We start from the raw sequence: 13,599 nt of genomic DNA on the forward strand, positions 1-13,599 counted from the left end.
TATGTGGGATCCGAACCCTCGGCGGGAGCGCCGCCGCGCTTCCCAAGCGGCGCACTATAGCAGTGCGCCACCGGGCCGGCCCAGGAGTTTAGGTTTTAACATATGAATTTGCAGAGGGACACAAACCTTCAGACCATAGCAATGTGTCTTGGAGTGGTCAGCACGTGGATGGGTCCATGCTGGAGGGGAGATTTAGAAATCATCTGGTCCAACTTACAAACTTGGCAAATGAGGAAACTGAGGCCCTAGAAGGGGAAGTGAGGCAGCCAAGTCTCTAACGCATTTCGGCTCACTGCCATCAAGTCTAAGCATGCCCCTCCCTTCCTCGAAGGCTTTCAGGGGGTCCTCACTGCCTTCAGACTCCTTCCCCCAAAACACCCCCGAATTAGTCATCGATTGTTGTATAACCAATTACCTCAAATGTAGCAGCTTAAAAGAAAAATAAACGTTCACCATCTCCTAGTCTCTGTAGGTGGCTGGGTGGTTCTGGCGTGGGGTCTTTAAGGAGACTGCAGTCAAGATGTTGGCTGGGGCTGCGTCCTCTGCAGGCTTGATGGGGCTGGAGGATGCACGTCCGCGAGGGCTCACTCACGTGCGGGCAAGCCCGGGCCTCCTGCCAGTGGGAGGTCTCAGCTCCTCTCCCTGTGGGCCTCTCGAGAGAGCTGCTTCATTAAGTGTCCTCATGACACGGTGGCCAGTTTCTCCCAGAGAGTGTGATCCAAGAGAACAAAGAGGACACTGCGGTGTCTGTCATGATCTAGTCTCAGGAATTATCCACCACCGTTTCCATCATATTCTACTCTTTGGAAGTGAGTTACTGAGTCCTGCCCACCATTGAGGGCAGGGAAATTAGGCGCCATCTTTCGAAGGGAAGAATGTCAAAGAATTTGTGGACATATTTTAAAGCCACCACAACCTCCCATATGCACACACCAGCCACACCAAAGTGCATGACCTTTCCCAGCCTGCCTTGTCCCTTCCTGCCTCTGGGCTTTTGCACATGCTGTTCCCCCTGCTTAGAATGCCCTTCCCTCGGTTCCTTTTTCTGTCGGGTAAGCTTTGACTCTGCTGGACTCATTCAGAGACCGTCCTCTCCCCCTCAGGAGGAGTTGCCCACTCACTCCTCTGGGTTCCCTGTCTCTTCAGACACTCTGATCTTGCAGCCATTATTGTAAGCTGGCATGTATGCTCTATGAAAGCGAGTCTTTGGGGTGTCGCCAGCAGGCTGTCAGCTATCAATCCACATTTGTGGAATGAAGGAGTGAAGGTACATTCACCAGTTTCCCCTCCCTGCCCTGCTCTGGGCATGAGTGCTCTCGGGCAGACTGTGCACATGTTTGCAAGCCCGGCACTGTCGCCGGTGCCTGTAGGCACTCCATCAAGGCAGGTTTGTTCCATGTGGGGTCCCACATTTGCCTTGGCTCCTAGCTACTGAGGAACACATGTGAGCCTGAGTCCTCCGAGTGCAGGAAGTTCTCTTGTTCACCCATGTGGCCTGCACAGCTCTTGCTCCAAATCCAGTAATTTACCTGTCAGGTCGTCCTAACCAGGGCCGGCCTCCCATTTAACAAGATGGAGAGAATAAGGCCATCAGGGCGTACCACAGTGTAGCAATTATTGTATAAAGCGGAGAGACTGGGCAGGGGATGCAGTGTTCAAGCAGCTCTTTCTAGGCGAGGAAGAGACGACAACAAATATTAGGCATTGTTAGAGATTGAAATGCTCTCATTTCCTCTCAAAACATATAGGGTTGGTGGGAATTCCTGAAAGAAGGAAAACAGAAAGGCAATGGTGACTGGGGATGCTGGGGGCCACTCTGGGAGCAGCCTAAATGGGTGGCATTTAGGGGATGTCTCTGGGAACATTGACAGACTGAACAGGGGAGCCAGAGACAGGCCACTAACGACCAAGGTGGAAGACTGAGCAGAAGGGTGTGCAGACAGGGCTGTGCTGCAGGAGAGGAGAGGAGAGGAAGTGGGGACATTCTTCCTGCTGGCCTTGGCCGCAGTGCTGTTCCCAGAGTGGGGCCTGCCCCAAGGCTGGGAGGGAGGAGACCTCTGAGTCCTTCGTCACCTCCCATTAGTTGATGTCCTGATATGAGCTAAGAGGCGTTGCAGGGACTCGCATATATCTGACGATTGGGTCCAACCCCCCACCTGCTCCAGGCCCCTGTGCACCCAGGCTCTCTGCCTGCAGTCTCCAAGAGCATGGGTTTGGAGTCAGACCCAGCCTGGAGTTCAAGACGTGGGTTGGCCATCTGCTGGTTGGGTTATCTGGCAGCCAGTGGTGTCTCCTTCCTGAGCCTCAGCTTCCTCGTCAGTAAAACATAGTGTAAGTCCTAGGTGCCCTCACCATGGACGTGCCAGGGTGCTGTGGGCCCATCGGTAAGCCCCTCCTTAGCTTGCTTCTTTGCGCCCCTGCACAGTGCCATGGGGGGCTGAGCTAACCTCTGTAGGTCTGGTGGGCAGGTTAGGGTCTGGCAGGGCTGGTTGCTGCTGTACCGGATTTCTCCAGCTACAATCTCTCTGCCCAGAGAAGGGGAGATGGCTAGGGACCGAGCTCCCTGCTGGACAGACGCCACTCTCCAGCTCCATCATTAATCAACTAATTAATTAATTAATTCAGCAAATGCTTGCCCAGTGGCTTCTGTGTGCCAGGCACTGTCCTCAGCACAGGGACGCAGCAGTGACTGCTCTGGGCGCCGTCTGGCTCACCTGACCTCCCTGACTCCTCCTTGTGCGCTGGAGGAGTCTCTTCTGACTGTGTTTTTCTCCCTCTGGCTTCATCCTCCTAGGGACTTGAGTGAGAACGCCATCCAGGCCATCCCCAGGAAAGCTTTCCGTGGAGCCACAGACCTCAAAAACTTGTGAGTGCAGGCCTGGGAGGGGAAGGGTGCAGGGCTCCTGGGCTCCCCAGCAACAGCCTCATGCGTCTCCTGAGCCGTGTGGTCCAGGGAGTCGGGGAGCAGACTGGGGCTCTGAGATGGCTGGTGCCTTCTGGAACAATCTGGGGTTGGAGGAAACAGCATACCTGCCTGTCCCTCTGGTGTAATTCTGTGTGAGAGCCAAGAAAATGCTCAGGGGACCCTGGGGACCGGGCTGAAGAGTGTCATGAACTGTGGTGCATGGGTGATTGTTCTTGGTCCATTTATTAAATTTATTAAGTGGTCCACTTATTAAATGGACCTTCAGTGCCCTCATCTTTGGATTGGGAGAGCTGGCCTGGAATCTTTTCTTCCAGTTACGCATTGTTTAAGCTGCTGTAAGTCAGTTAAGTTCACTGAACCTCAATATATTGTTCTGGAAAATGGGGAAGATAATATTTACCTCACAGGCTTGTTCTGAGGGTTAAATGAGATATGGAAATATATATACTTTGTCAAATGCTATTTAAATGTAATGGTTTATTGTTATTATTCAAACTTACACTGGTCCAGGCTTACCACCTCCCTGAGGTCTAACTACCGACGGGATGGCAATCCCTGGCATGCTTGTCACAGCCCCTTGTCATGCCTGTGGCAGACATTGGTAATTGATCACCGCATTCTTTCCCCGTGAGCTCAAATCACAGCTTCAGTTTGTTCTGAAAGCAGCACTGCATGCAGCCTCTGCTAGGCAATCCCTTCTGGCTCGCAGGCTGAAACCTGCCTGCCAGCTCCAGCTGCCACCACTCCTAGGTTACACTCTCTCCCTTTCAGCTGCCAGCACCCTCTAGGTGGGCTCCAAAATGTGAGGTAGGAGTGCCTGCCCTCCTGGGAATATGCAAGGTTGAGTGGAGGAATATAACAGAACTTTTATTTATATTTATTGTTTTAACTGAAAATAAGAAAAAATTTAAGCTGTTATTAACATTTACTATTTGGATCCACACGTGTCCATAACAAATGATTGGGGAAGTGCCTCTTTTTTAAAACTCGTGGGATGCTTGATCAAAACATTTGGACACCCCTGTTTTAGGCAGTGTGCCCCCTCTCTACAGCCTTCCTTTGCTTCACAGACAGCTGGACAAGAACCAGATCAGCTGCATTGAGGAAGGGGCCTTCCGGGCTCTGCGGGGGCTGGAGGTGCTGTAAGTAGAACGTGGGGCAGGAAGGAGGGTGTGGGGAGCCTGGCTGATGTGTGTGCCATGGCTCGGGGTCAGGGAGCACAGGGGGCAGGGGACCTGGGGGTGGGTTCCAGGCCCAGGGCGGAGGCGTTGCTCTCCCTCCGCTCTGCTAGAATCACAGCACTAGGAGGGGAGAACGCGGCTCATGGGCCTTGCCTGCAACAGCTGCCCCAGGCTTCACCTGCTGGGGATGAAACCCAGGGTGAGTGGCTGTGTCTTTGGGGTGTTTCTGACACTTGAGGCTGGAGTGCCTCCCCCTCTCCTTCTGTCTAAACTCTACCCTTTCCGCCAAGCCAGCCCGAGCCTGCGACACATCCTCGCAGTCTCCCTGCTCCATCTCTCTGTCCTGCCAGAACAGGGGGCAGGGGACCTGGGGGTGGGTTCCAGGCCCAGGGCGGAGGCGTTGCTCTCCCTCCGTTCTGCTAGAATCACAGCACTAGGAGGGGAGAACGCGGCTTATGGGCCTTGCCTGCAACAGCTGCCCCAGGCTTCACCTGCTGGGGATGAAACCCAGGGTGAGTGGCTGTGTCTTCGGGGTGTTTCTGACACTTGAGGCTGGAGTGCCTCCCCCTCTCCTTCTGTCTAAACTCTACCCTTTCGGCCAAGCCAGCCCGAGCCTGCGACACATCCTCGCAGTCTCCCTGCTCCATCTCTCTGTCCTGCCAGAGGTGGAGGCTGTGGTGCAGTGGCTCGGAATCACTGTTCCAGCTCAGGGCTTTCCCCATGCGGGGAGGGGCGGGGGTGTCTCATGCTCTTCTGTGCAGCGCTCCCCCCACCCCCACGTCCAGCCTGGCGCTGGTTCACCTTGAGGGTGGACCACCGAACCTGGCGCGAGAGCCTCCGTTTGTTAGCAGAGGCCCTGTCCCATGTAACTTCCTGCTGGGCAGATGCTAAATGACCCCGGTCTCTCCCTTTTAGGACCCTGAACAACAACAACATCACCACCATTCCTGTGTCCAGCTTCAACCACATGCCCAAGCTACGGACCTTGTGAGTCAGCGCCCGACGTGGCTGCTGGGGAAGGAGCAGCAGGGGCGGGTGGGGAGGCAGCTGGAGGCTTCTGCGGGCAGGGACCAGAGCGCCTTCTCCTCTGCACCCCCAGAGGCCAGCCCAGGGTGGGGGCTCAGTAGCCGGGAGGGGGAGGAAGATGATCTACAATTGCAGAGCATACAATGTCATCTATATCTGATTTTTCCTTGGGAAACAGATGATCGGTTTAGTGTTTGCAAACGTGTTAGGTGATTTGGGGTGGTGATTCTGTGCGGGCTTAGTGAAGTGAACTGATATGTGCTGGGCACACTCCGGCCGGAGGCAGGCCCCAGAGCCTGGCGAAGGGGCTCTTCACATAGCTGTGGGTAATCCCCGGGCTGGGGCTGAGCTGCGAGATGACTGAACATAGACTGTGTTTGGGCTGAACGCGGCACGGGGGCTTCACCTCCTGCCTGGGGCAGGAGCTGGGGCTCCAGGTGGGTCATGAGCTACTCTGTCCTCCTGTAGCCGCCTGCACTCCAACCACCTGTTCTGCGACTGCCACCTGGCCTGGCTTTCGCAGTGGCTCAGGCAGCGGCCAACCATCGGGCTCTTCACCCAGTGCTCGGGCCCTGCCAGCCTGCGTGGCCTCAATGTGGCCGAGGTCCAGAAGAGTGAGTTCAGCTGCTCAGGTGGGTGCAGGCCCTGCCAGGGCTCTCAACTGCCCCTCACATCCTGCCCACCCATTGCTTCTTCCTGCCCCAGCACTGCTCCCTCCCATTACCACCTGTGACCATGCATTAGCACCTGGCCCACCCATCACCTCCTGTCCCCAACCATCACCTCCTTTCTCTGTCCGTCACCTCTTGTCCTTACCTGTCACCTCCTTTCTCTACCCGTCACCTCCTGTCCCGACTGTCACCTCCTTTCTCTACCCATCACACCTTGTCCTCAACCACCACCTCTGGTACTTGTCTGTCACCTCCTGTCCTCTCCCATTGCCTTTGTCCCTACGTATCCTTTCTTGCCTCCTCTTCCCTCACCCTCCTGCCCCCCTACTGCCTTCTTCACTCGTTGCCCCCTTCTGTCCCACCTTCTCCTCTCTCCGCTTCTCCCCAGCGCCTCCTCCCCTTTCCTCCTGGCCTCTCACCCACCCCTCTCCTGGGTCCTCCCCACGCCTCACACCTCCTATCACCACCTCTCCCCTCCTCCCACTGCCTCACCCCCGCCACTGTGACAAGCCACCGCACTGGGCCCTCTAACCTTGCTTCCAGGTGAGGTGGGCCCCAGAGCCCATGCCCCTTCATCTTGCACCTGGGGTCCTGTGATAGCCTCCCAACTGGTCACCCACTTCCTCCCTTGTCCCTTTGATCGCTGTACTGTAGCTGGAAAGGCCTAAAAGAACCCACAGTCTGGGTGTCACTGCCACATGTGTTCACCTGTCCCCCAGTGCTCCTGCGAGAGTCAGAACTGCTGACAATCTTGCAAGGCCTGGGCAGGCCCTGCCTTCCCGCCCGCGGCCTCCTCGCTGGCTCACTGCCCCCAGCCACACACGCCTCTGCGCCTTTCTGGAGCAGGTGCCTCCCACCCAGCCTTCTCCCAGACTGCTCCCCTGTTGAGTACACCCTTCCCTCCTTGTTGCCTGTGACTCCTCTTCCCCTCTGCCCCCAGCCACACACGCCTCTGCGCCTTTCTGGAGCAGGTGCCTCCCACCCAGCCTTCTGCCAGACTGCTCCCCTGTTGAGTACACCCTTCCCTCCTTGTTGCCTGTGACTCCTCTTCCCCCTGCAGAGTCCAGGGGGCCTTCTTGGACCCCAGATGAGGTCCACCATAGACTGAGCACAGAAAGTACATGTGTCATGTCTTCTGGCCATATTCTAAGCACTTTTCCCATGCTTGGCACATATAGATGGTCAAGAAATGTTTGCTGAGTAGATGGGTGGTTCTCAGATTCATAACAGATGACTTAGGGACTGACCATTTCTCCCAAACCTTTGGACTCAGAGCCTGCCAGCCACACAGAAAGCATCTCTGAAGGGAAGCGTCTGCTAGGCTCGGCCTCCTCGCCCCGGTGTGAAGCTCTGGGTTGTGGCTGTCACTCCTCCATAGCACTGGCAGGTGCCTGAGACTGGGCTGGAGCACCGCTGTGCTCTGGGCTGCCGTGTGTGTGTGTGTGTGTGTGTGTGTGTGTGTGTTGGGCTGCCGTGTGTGTGTGTGTGTGTGTGTGTGATGAGAGAGAGTGTCTGTGTGTGTATGAATGTGTGTGCACACATGTGGCTTTGTGTTCCTGTGTGAGGAGAGCCTGGGCCAAAGCTGCGCCTCTGAGCGATTTCAGCTGCCACAGTTTTTAGGAACAGGAATGGATTACTCACTTGGGCAATTTTTATTTCGAAATGAAACCTTTTCCTTTGCATTGGAATGCCCTGATTTCTATATTCAGACGTTATTTTCTCCCCTGGAGTCTGTTCATCCTGGCAACTCCTTTTCTGAGAAGGACACTTTCCCAATTTGCCAGGAGTCATCACAGCTTTGTCTCATTGGTCTTGGTGCCCACCCTTTGGGGTAGCTAAAGAAAGCAACAGAGGTTAGGAGGCTGGCGGGAGTGTGAATCGGCTCAGCCACTTTGCAGAACTGTCTAGCAGGATCCACTAACACTCAACATATGTCTCCCCCACGACCCAGCAACTCCACTGCTAGGGATGTGCATTTGTTCTACAAAAAGCATATCTAAGAATATTCAAGGCAGCTTTTTCCACAATAGCTCACAATTGACCACCCAAATGCCCACCGACAAGAGAATGGATGAACTAATTATGATACACCATATAATGGCATACTACTCGGCAATGAAAACAAACAAACTACTGATACATACAACAACGTGGTGCATCTCAAAGATTTTATATTGAGGGGGAAAAGCCAGACACAAAAGAGAACATACTGTGAAATTTTGTTTATGTGAAATTCACAAACAAGCAGAGCAAATCTTTGGTGATAGATCTCAGAATAGTGGTCACTTTGGGGAAAGGGCAGGAGGGAGCCTTCTTGGGTGACAGAAATGTTCCAGTCTGGGTGGTGGTTCAACCAGCCACATACTCAAGACAGTGCACTTTATGTAAGCTACACCTCAATTTTTAAAAAGTGTGGGCTCTTATGTCAGACACTGGGCTTGATCCTAGTTTGACCACCTATTAATTCAACTGTGTGAATTTCTACAAATTATCTGTTTTCTCACATGTGAAATAGCAGCAATAATATGTGGGGTTGTGCAGCAGGGTTTAAATGAGGTACTGCATGTGCTACATGTACTGCATGTGGCATGAGTAATCACTCGGTAAACAGTCATTGTCATCCTCATGTGATGGATGTGAGGACTCGGGCTCAGAGGTGTTAAGTGACTCGGACTAAAACCCGGATCTTCAGAATTCTAGGCCAGGATTTCCTAGAGTGTGACTCACACTCTCATGCAGCACAATTTGGTTCAGATTCAAGTTCAGCAAACATCTGACAAGCACCTGCTGTGTGCCAGGCACCCACAGTTACACCAAAGTCCAGAATCTCTTATTTCCTGCACCCTTGGTGATCTCTGGTTCCTCCTCATCCAGGGAAACTGCCACGGTGCACCCTGTCCCCACTCATCAGTCTGTACCTGGGGAGGCAGGACAGCCTGAGGTCACAGCCCCTGTTTCCGCAGGCCAGGGGGAGGCGGGGCGCGTGCCTTCCTGCACCCTCTCCTCCGGCTCCTGCCCGGCCATGTGCACCTGCAGCAACGGCATCGTGGACTGTCGGGGCAAAGGCCTCACTGCCATCCCCGCCAACCTGCCTGAGACCATGACGGAGATGTGAGTACAGGGCAGAGCAGATGCTGAGACACAGGCCCCTTGGGCCAGGCCAGTAAAGAGCTGGAGTAGGTGCACCCAGAGCTTGCCCCAAGGCCCCTCTGTGGCAAATGGCAAAGTCACAGTTTCTTAAGGCTGGGAAACTCTGGAGGGTTGGGGACAGGTATCCCTCTGTGGCCCCTCTGTCCAGCCCACCCGCGGGAGTCTGCCAGAACCAGTTCTTAGTATTAGCGTCATTCTCAAGGCCCCATTCAGCCATGGAAGCCTGGGATGAGGGAGCTCAAATCACAGCAGCTCCTTTCCTCCGCCTGTGCCAGCCCACCTACCCCAGACTTCAGCCTCCAGAAGGGGGAAGGGCGAAGGAAAGGAAGAGCCCAGCAGACAATAGCCAGGGCTGGGATGACCTGGGCCTCCTGTGTCCCCTCTGCTCTCTCTCTCTGCAGCCGCCTGGAGCTCAACGGAATCAAGTCCATCCCCCCAGGAGCCTTCTCTCCCTACAGGAAGCTGCGGCGGATGTGAGTGTCTCACGCTGATTCCTAGGGAGTCACACAGGGCAGGAAGAAGAGCATGGCTGAGGTCCCTGGGCCAGCGCCTGCCTGCCCTATGGGTGTTCATCTGTGACCTGGGGATGGTGGTGGTGTGACCTCCTCGCAGGGTTGTCGTGAGGCCTGGGGTGGCGGCTGCTGAGCCTGAGTTTGGCACGGGGCCAGGGCTGCTTGTCATCCTGTTTCAACTTGGGCACCCAGAGGATCAATTAAGGGCATGAGTAGACTGAAGGAGACAGCCAGGATGGTGGGAAAGCTTCCCTAACTTCCCAAGCTGGAGTGCCCCCGTGCGCACAGCTCTCAGTCTGCACAGGGTAATAGCAGCCCCTGGGGCTTCGAGTGGACAGGAGAACTGGCCTCTCACTTTTCTAATTGCAAAGAAACCCCTGCCCTCTCACAGGGGCTAGGAGGTAGAGGGGACCGGGCAGGGTTTGGTGGCCACTAAGAGATTCAGCTGCCTCTTCTCACCTTGCAGAGATCTGAGCAACAACCAGATCGCAGAGATCGCGCCCGACGCGTTCCAGGGCCTCCGCTCCCTGAACTCCCTGTGAGTAGCAGTGCCACGTCTCCCTCCAAAAAGCCCCGCCCATCCTGGCCTCAGTGGGTCTCCCTCTGGCTGCAAAGTTCAAGGTTTCTGGGGCCAGCTCCCTCTTGCTTACCAGTGGACCTTCTGCAGCCGGGAGGGTGAGGAGGGAGCCCAGGGCGGAGTGCAGGGAAAAGCTAGGCAGAGCCGTTGCCCCTAGCAACAGGGATGCTCTCCCCACCAGGGTGGAGATTTCCCCAGCATTCTTCGTGGCAGTCATCTTGGCCCTGCCTCCCCACAGAAGCCCAACATGCCATGCTCCTGAGCCTTGTCCTGGTCACCCACAGAGACAGTGACCACCAAATCCGATGGTGACATCTGCCACACCTTGCTATCTTTTATCCCAAGTGTGCTCCATTCCAAGACATGATGGGTGATGTGAAGACAGTGTTTTCCTCTTCCTCTGCCTCTGTCCAGTATTTGCCTTCACTCAAGGGTCTATCAGGAGGTCCCTCAATCTACAAAATGTCCTGCAGCATTGACTTTTCCCAAGAACCCTTGCTAGCACCCCCAGATTCAGCAAGCCCCTCACTCTCTGAGGTCCCGTGGCACTTTGTCTATAGAGAGAGTGCATTCAGTGTGCCCTGTATTTGAGCGAGCTCCCTGGGGGTAAGGGCTATTTGTTATTCTTAGGAATGAGGTTTTCATCTGCCCTTGGGCAGCACTGGACACATGTGTGGCATAGATTAGAGGCCTGGCACGTGGAACAGAATGGAGCTCCCCTTTGGGGAGTGCAGGAGGCTGCCAGCTTAGTGCCTTCGGTGCATGCCATCTTCTCTTGGAGTAGAGTGCAAGGTAGTGGGTGGGGCCAACTGTGAATGGCACCACTGAAATTGTGCAGTGCACAACCTACACAGCTTTACATGACAGCCTGTGGTGGATCCCTATCATTGGTGAGGAGCTCGGATCCTGGAGGGGGGCTGCCAAAATGCAGGGCTCTTCCTCTGAGAAGTGAATAAAGCTCTCCTAAGTTGGATCATGCCAGCCTAAAGCAGTGAAAAGTGAAATAAGTGGGTTTCTGTTGTATATGAGTTTGTGATCACAGCCACCTCCCCACCATATAGGAACTTGCATGCTGATGTCATGCCAATAGATCCGGTAAAGGGGGTCCACCTGGGCCAGCTCTGACCTTATCTCCTTGCTTCAGCCTCTGCTCCCTCGCTCTATTTTCCACACAGCAGCTTGAGGAAGGCTTCTGAATTGGGAATCTGATCATGTCTCAATGGCTTCCTGATGCTGGCTGCATAAAACCCAAATGTCCCCTTGTTTCTTCCACTCAAGCCACACCAGCCTTGTCAGCTGTCTACCCAGGCCGACCCACATCCCACCTCAGGGCGTTTACTCCTGCCGCACTCCACCCCTCCAGGAGTGCTGTTGAAATCATGTTTGAAGAGGCGGCACATGGACTTTTTACTCAGACAGGACTTTTACAAGGATAGCTTGTGGGGGCTGGTTATGATATTAGGAATGGAATACTGCTCCCCTCCCCTCCCCTGGAGGCTTTCATTGTCCTCCTGGACCTGTTCCTGTCTGCATGTGTTTTTTTAACTTTTGTGTTTTTTCTCCTTATACATGGAATTCAAGCTCAATGCAGACAACTTTGAAAATACTAAAGTATAAGAAAAAAACTCTTGAAATCCCACCACTCAGATCACATACTACATGTGCATCTACTCTGGCATTCCATTTTTTCCCCTGAAACTCTCTAAAGATAAGTTAGTTTTCCCTGTCCATGGAATTTCTCTTCTTGGAACAGTCTCCTTTTGGATTCTGGGCCAGGTTAATTTCCCATGAGGTTTTCCAGAAGGGCCCCTTTGCAGGCTTCTGGGGGGTCTATGTGTGAAGGTGGGGGGGTGGGCAGGAGCTGCTCCTGCAGTTATGGGGATCAGGGCTTCCTCCAGCCCGCGGGGTACCTTTGTGCAAACTAGAAACAGGTGACCCTTTCTGAAGACCCTTTGCTGCCATCTGTGGGCAAGTTGCTACAACATACACTGCTAGGTGTGTTGAGCGGTGGGTGACCTGCAGAGCTATGCCATAGCCCTGGTTGTCTAATCCTCTAACCCTTTCTTTCTGCTAACTGTTCTCCAGGGTCCTCTATGGGAACAAGATCACAGACCTCCCCCGTGGTGTGTTTGGAGGCCTGTATACCCTACAGCTTCTGTAAGTACCAGTCCTAGGATGTGCTTGGGTGGGGCCAAGGGAGGGGGTTGGCATTTCTCTGGCTTCCCAGACTGGCCCTTTTGGCCTCATTGGGGTAAGGGACTCACTTGAGACAAGGAACTTGGGAGACAGGCAGAGCTGTTAGGGCTGAGAGGCCACAGGGCTCTGCAGAGGCCAGAGAAGGAGGTAGAAGCAGGTTCAGAGCTGATAGCAGGATGCCAGAGCCAAGGTTCCTGAGACTCAGCCTGCATTCCTGAGCAGCTCTGAGTAGCTGGGGACAGAATTGTCTCCCGAAGGGGACGCCCAGGCCAGCTCAGCCTCCTTGAACCATGAGCATTCAGGCAAGGGTTCTCTCCCAGGACCCAAGAGGCATGAACCCAAATGCTGCACCTCAGCTGTCTGGGGACCCAGCAGAACTCTGGGAAGGAGGAGGAGCCTCCAAAATGCCTTGGGAGGTGTCTTTTCCCCTATGCTCTCTGCTTTCTCAGAATCCCATGGGCCTCACTAGCAGTTCCCTGGTGTGTGTGGGGGGGGAATAGGCAAACTGAGATGTCCCCGTGCGTGGAGAAGGCAGTCGGAGTTTCTGGCTCCTCTGCATGGAGTGGACATCCAGGGGCAGATTCCCTGGGCCCTGTACTAATGCATGCCCCGGGCTGAGGAAGTGCCTAAGACTTGTGAGGAGTTTGATCCCGTGCCTCTCCTCTCACCACCTGGCCCTGGCTCTGCCCCCACAGGCTCCTGAATGCCAACAAGATCAACTGCATCCGGCCTGACGCCTTCCAGGACCTGCAGAACCTCTCGCTGCTCTCCCTGTATGACAACAAGATCCAGGGTCTCGCCAAGGGCACCTTCACCTCCCTGCGGGCCATCCAGACCCTGTGAGTGCCCTTCTGCCGTCCTCTTCTCCCTCCCTCCACGCTTCCCTCCCTGCAGGCCACACAGCAGGAAGGCCCCCGCGGGTGGCCTAGGGGGAGGCTACAGCCCCCAGGTACAGGCAGCTGTCCCACCTGGGCTGCCGTGCTCACTGGTGTGGTCCTTATGTGAGGAAGCACATGGACTGTGGGTTAGACAATCCCGGGTTTAAAGTCTAGCTATGTCTCTTATTGGCTGTGTGACCTTGGGCAACTTAATTAGCTTCTCTGGTCCTCATTTTTATTTATCCATATAATGGGGACACCTTTGTAGAATTGTTATGAGATTAAAAGGGGTGTTTCATGGGCAACTTAATTAGCTTCTCTGGTCCTCATTTTTATTTATCCATATAATGGGGACACCTTCTTTGTAGAATTGTTATGAGATTAAAAGGGGTGTTTCAGGCCAGCCTGTGGCTCACTTGGGAGAGTGCAGTGCTGATAACACCAAGGCCCCGGGTTTGGATGTGCTGATAACACCAAGGCCC

General features: G+C 54.5%; 1 protein-coding gene across 1 annotated transcript in view; it reads left to right on the forward strand.

Moving 5' to 3' along the window:
- Positions 1 to 13,599, forward strand: part of LOC103603947 (slit homolog 1 protein) — a gene marked incomplete at both ends in the record, with an annotated part of 161,256 nt that overhangs the window by 113,721 nt on the left and 33,936 nt on the right. The window contains 9 exons of the mRNA XM_008588528.1: positions 2,795 to 2,866; positions 3,997 to 4,068; positions 5,023 to 5,094; positions 5,602 to 5,765; positions 8,768 to 8,915; positions 9,356 to 9,427; positions 9,933 to 10,004; positions 12,129 to 12,200; positions 12,935 to 13,078. Of these exons, the coding sequence (XP_008586750.1) occupies positions 2,795 to 2,866; positions 3,997 to 4,068; positions 5,023 to 5,094; positions 5,602 to 5,765; positions 8,768 to 8,915; positions 9,356 to 9,427; positions 9,933 to 10,004; positions 12,129 to 12,200; positions 12,935 to 13,078 (888 nt within the window). The remainder of the gene's footprint in view (positions 1 to 2,794; positions 2,867 to 3,996; positions 4,069 to 5,022; positions 5,095 to 5,601; positions 5,766 to 8,767; positions 8,916 to 9,355; positions 9,428 to 9,932; positions 10,005 to 12,128; positions 12,201 to 12,934; positions 13,079 to 13,599) is intronic.

This window comes from Galeopterus variegatus, unplaced genomic scaffold (genome assembly GCF_000696425.1).
Source record: "Galeopterus variegatus unplaced genomic scaffold, G_variegatus-3.0.2 Scaffold4882, whole genome shotgun sequence".
Taxonomy (NCBI): Eukaryota; Metazoa; Chordata; class Mammalia; order Dermoptera; family Cynocephalidae; genus Galeopterus; species Galeopterus variegatus.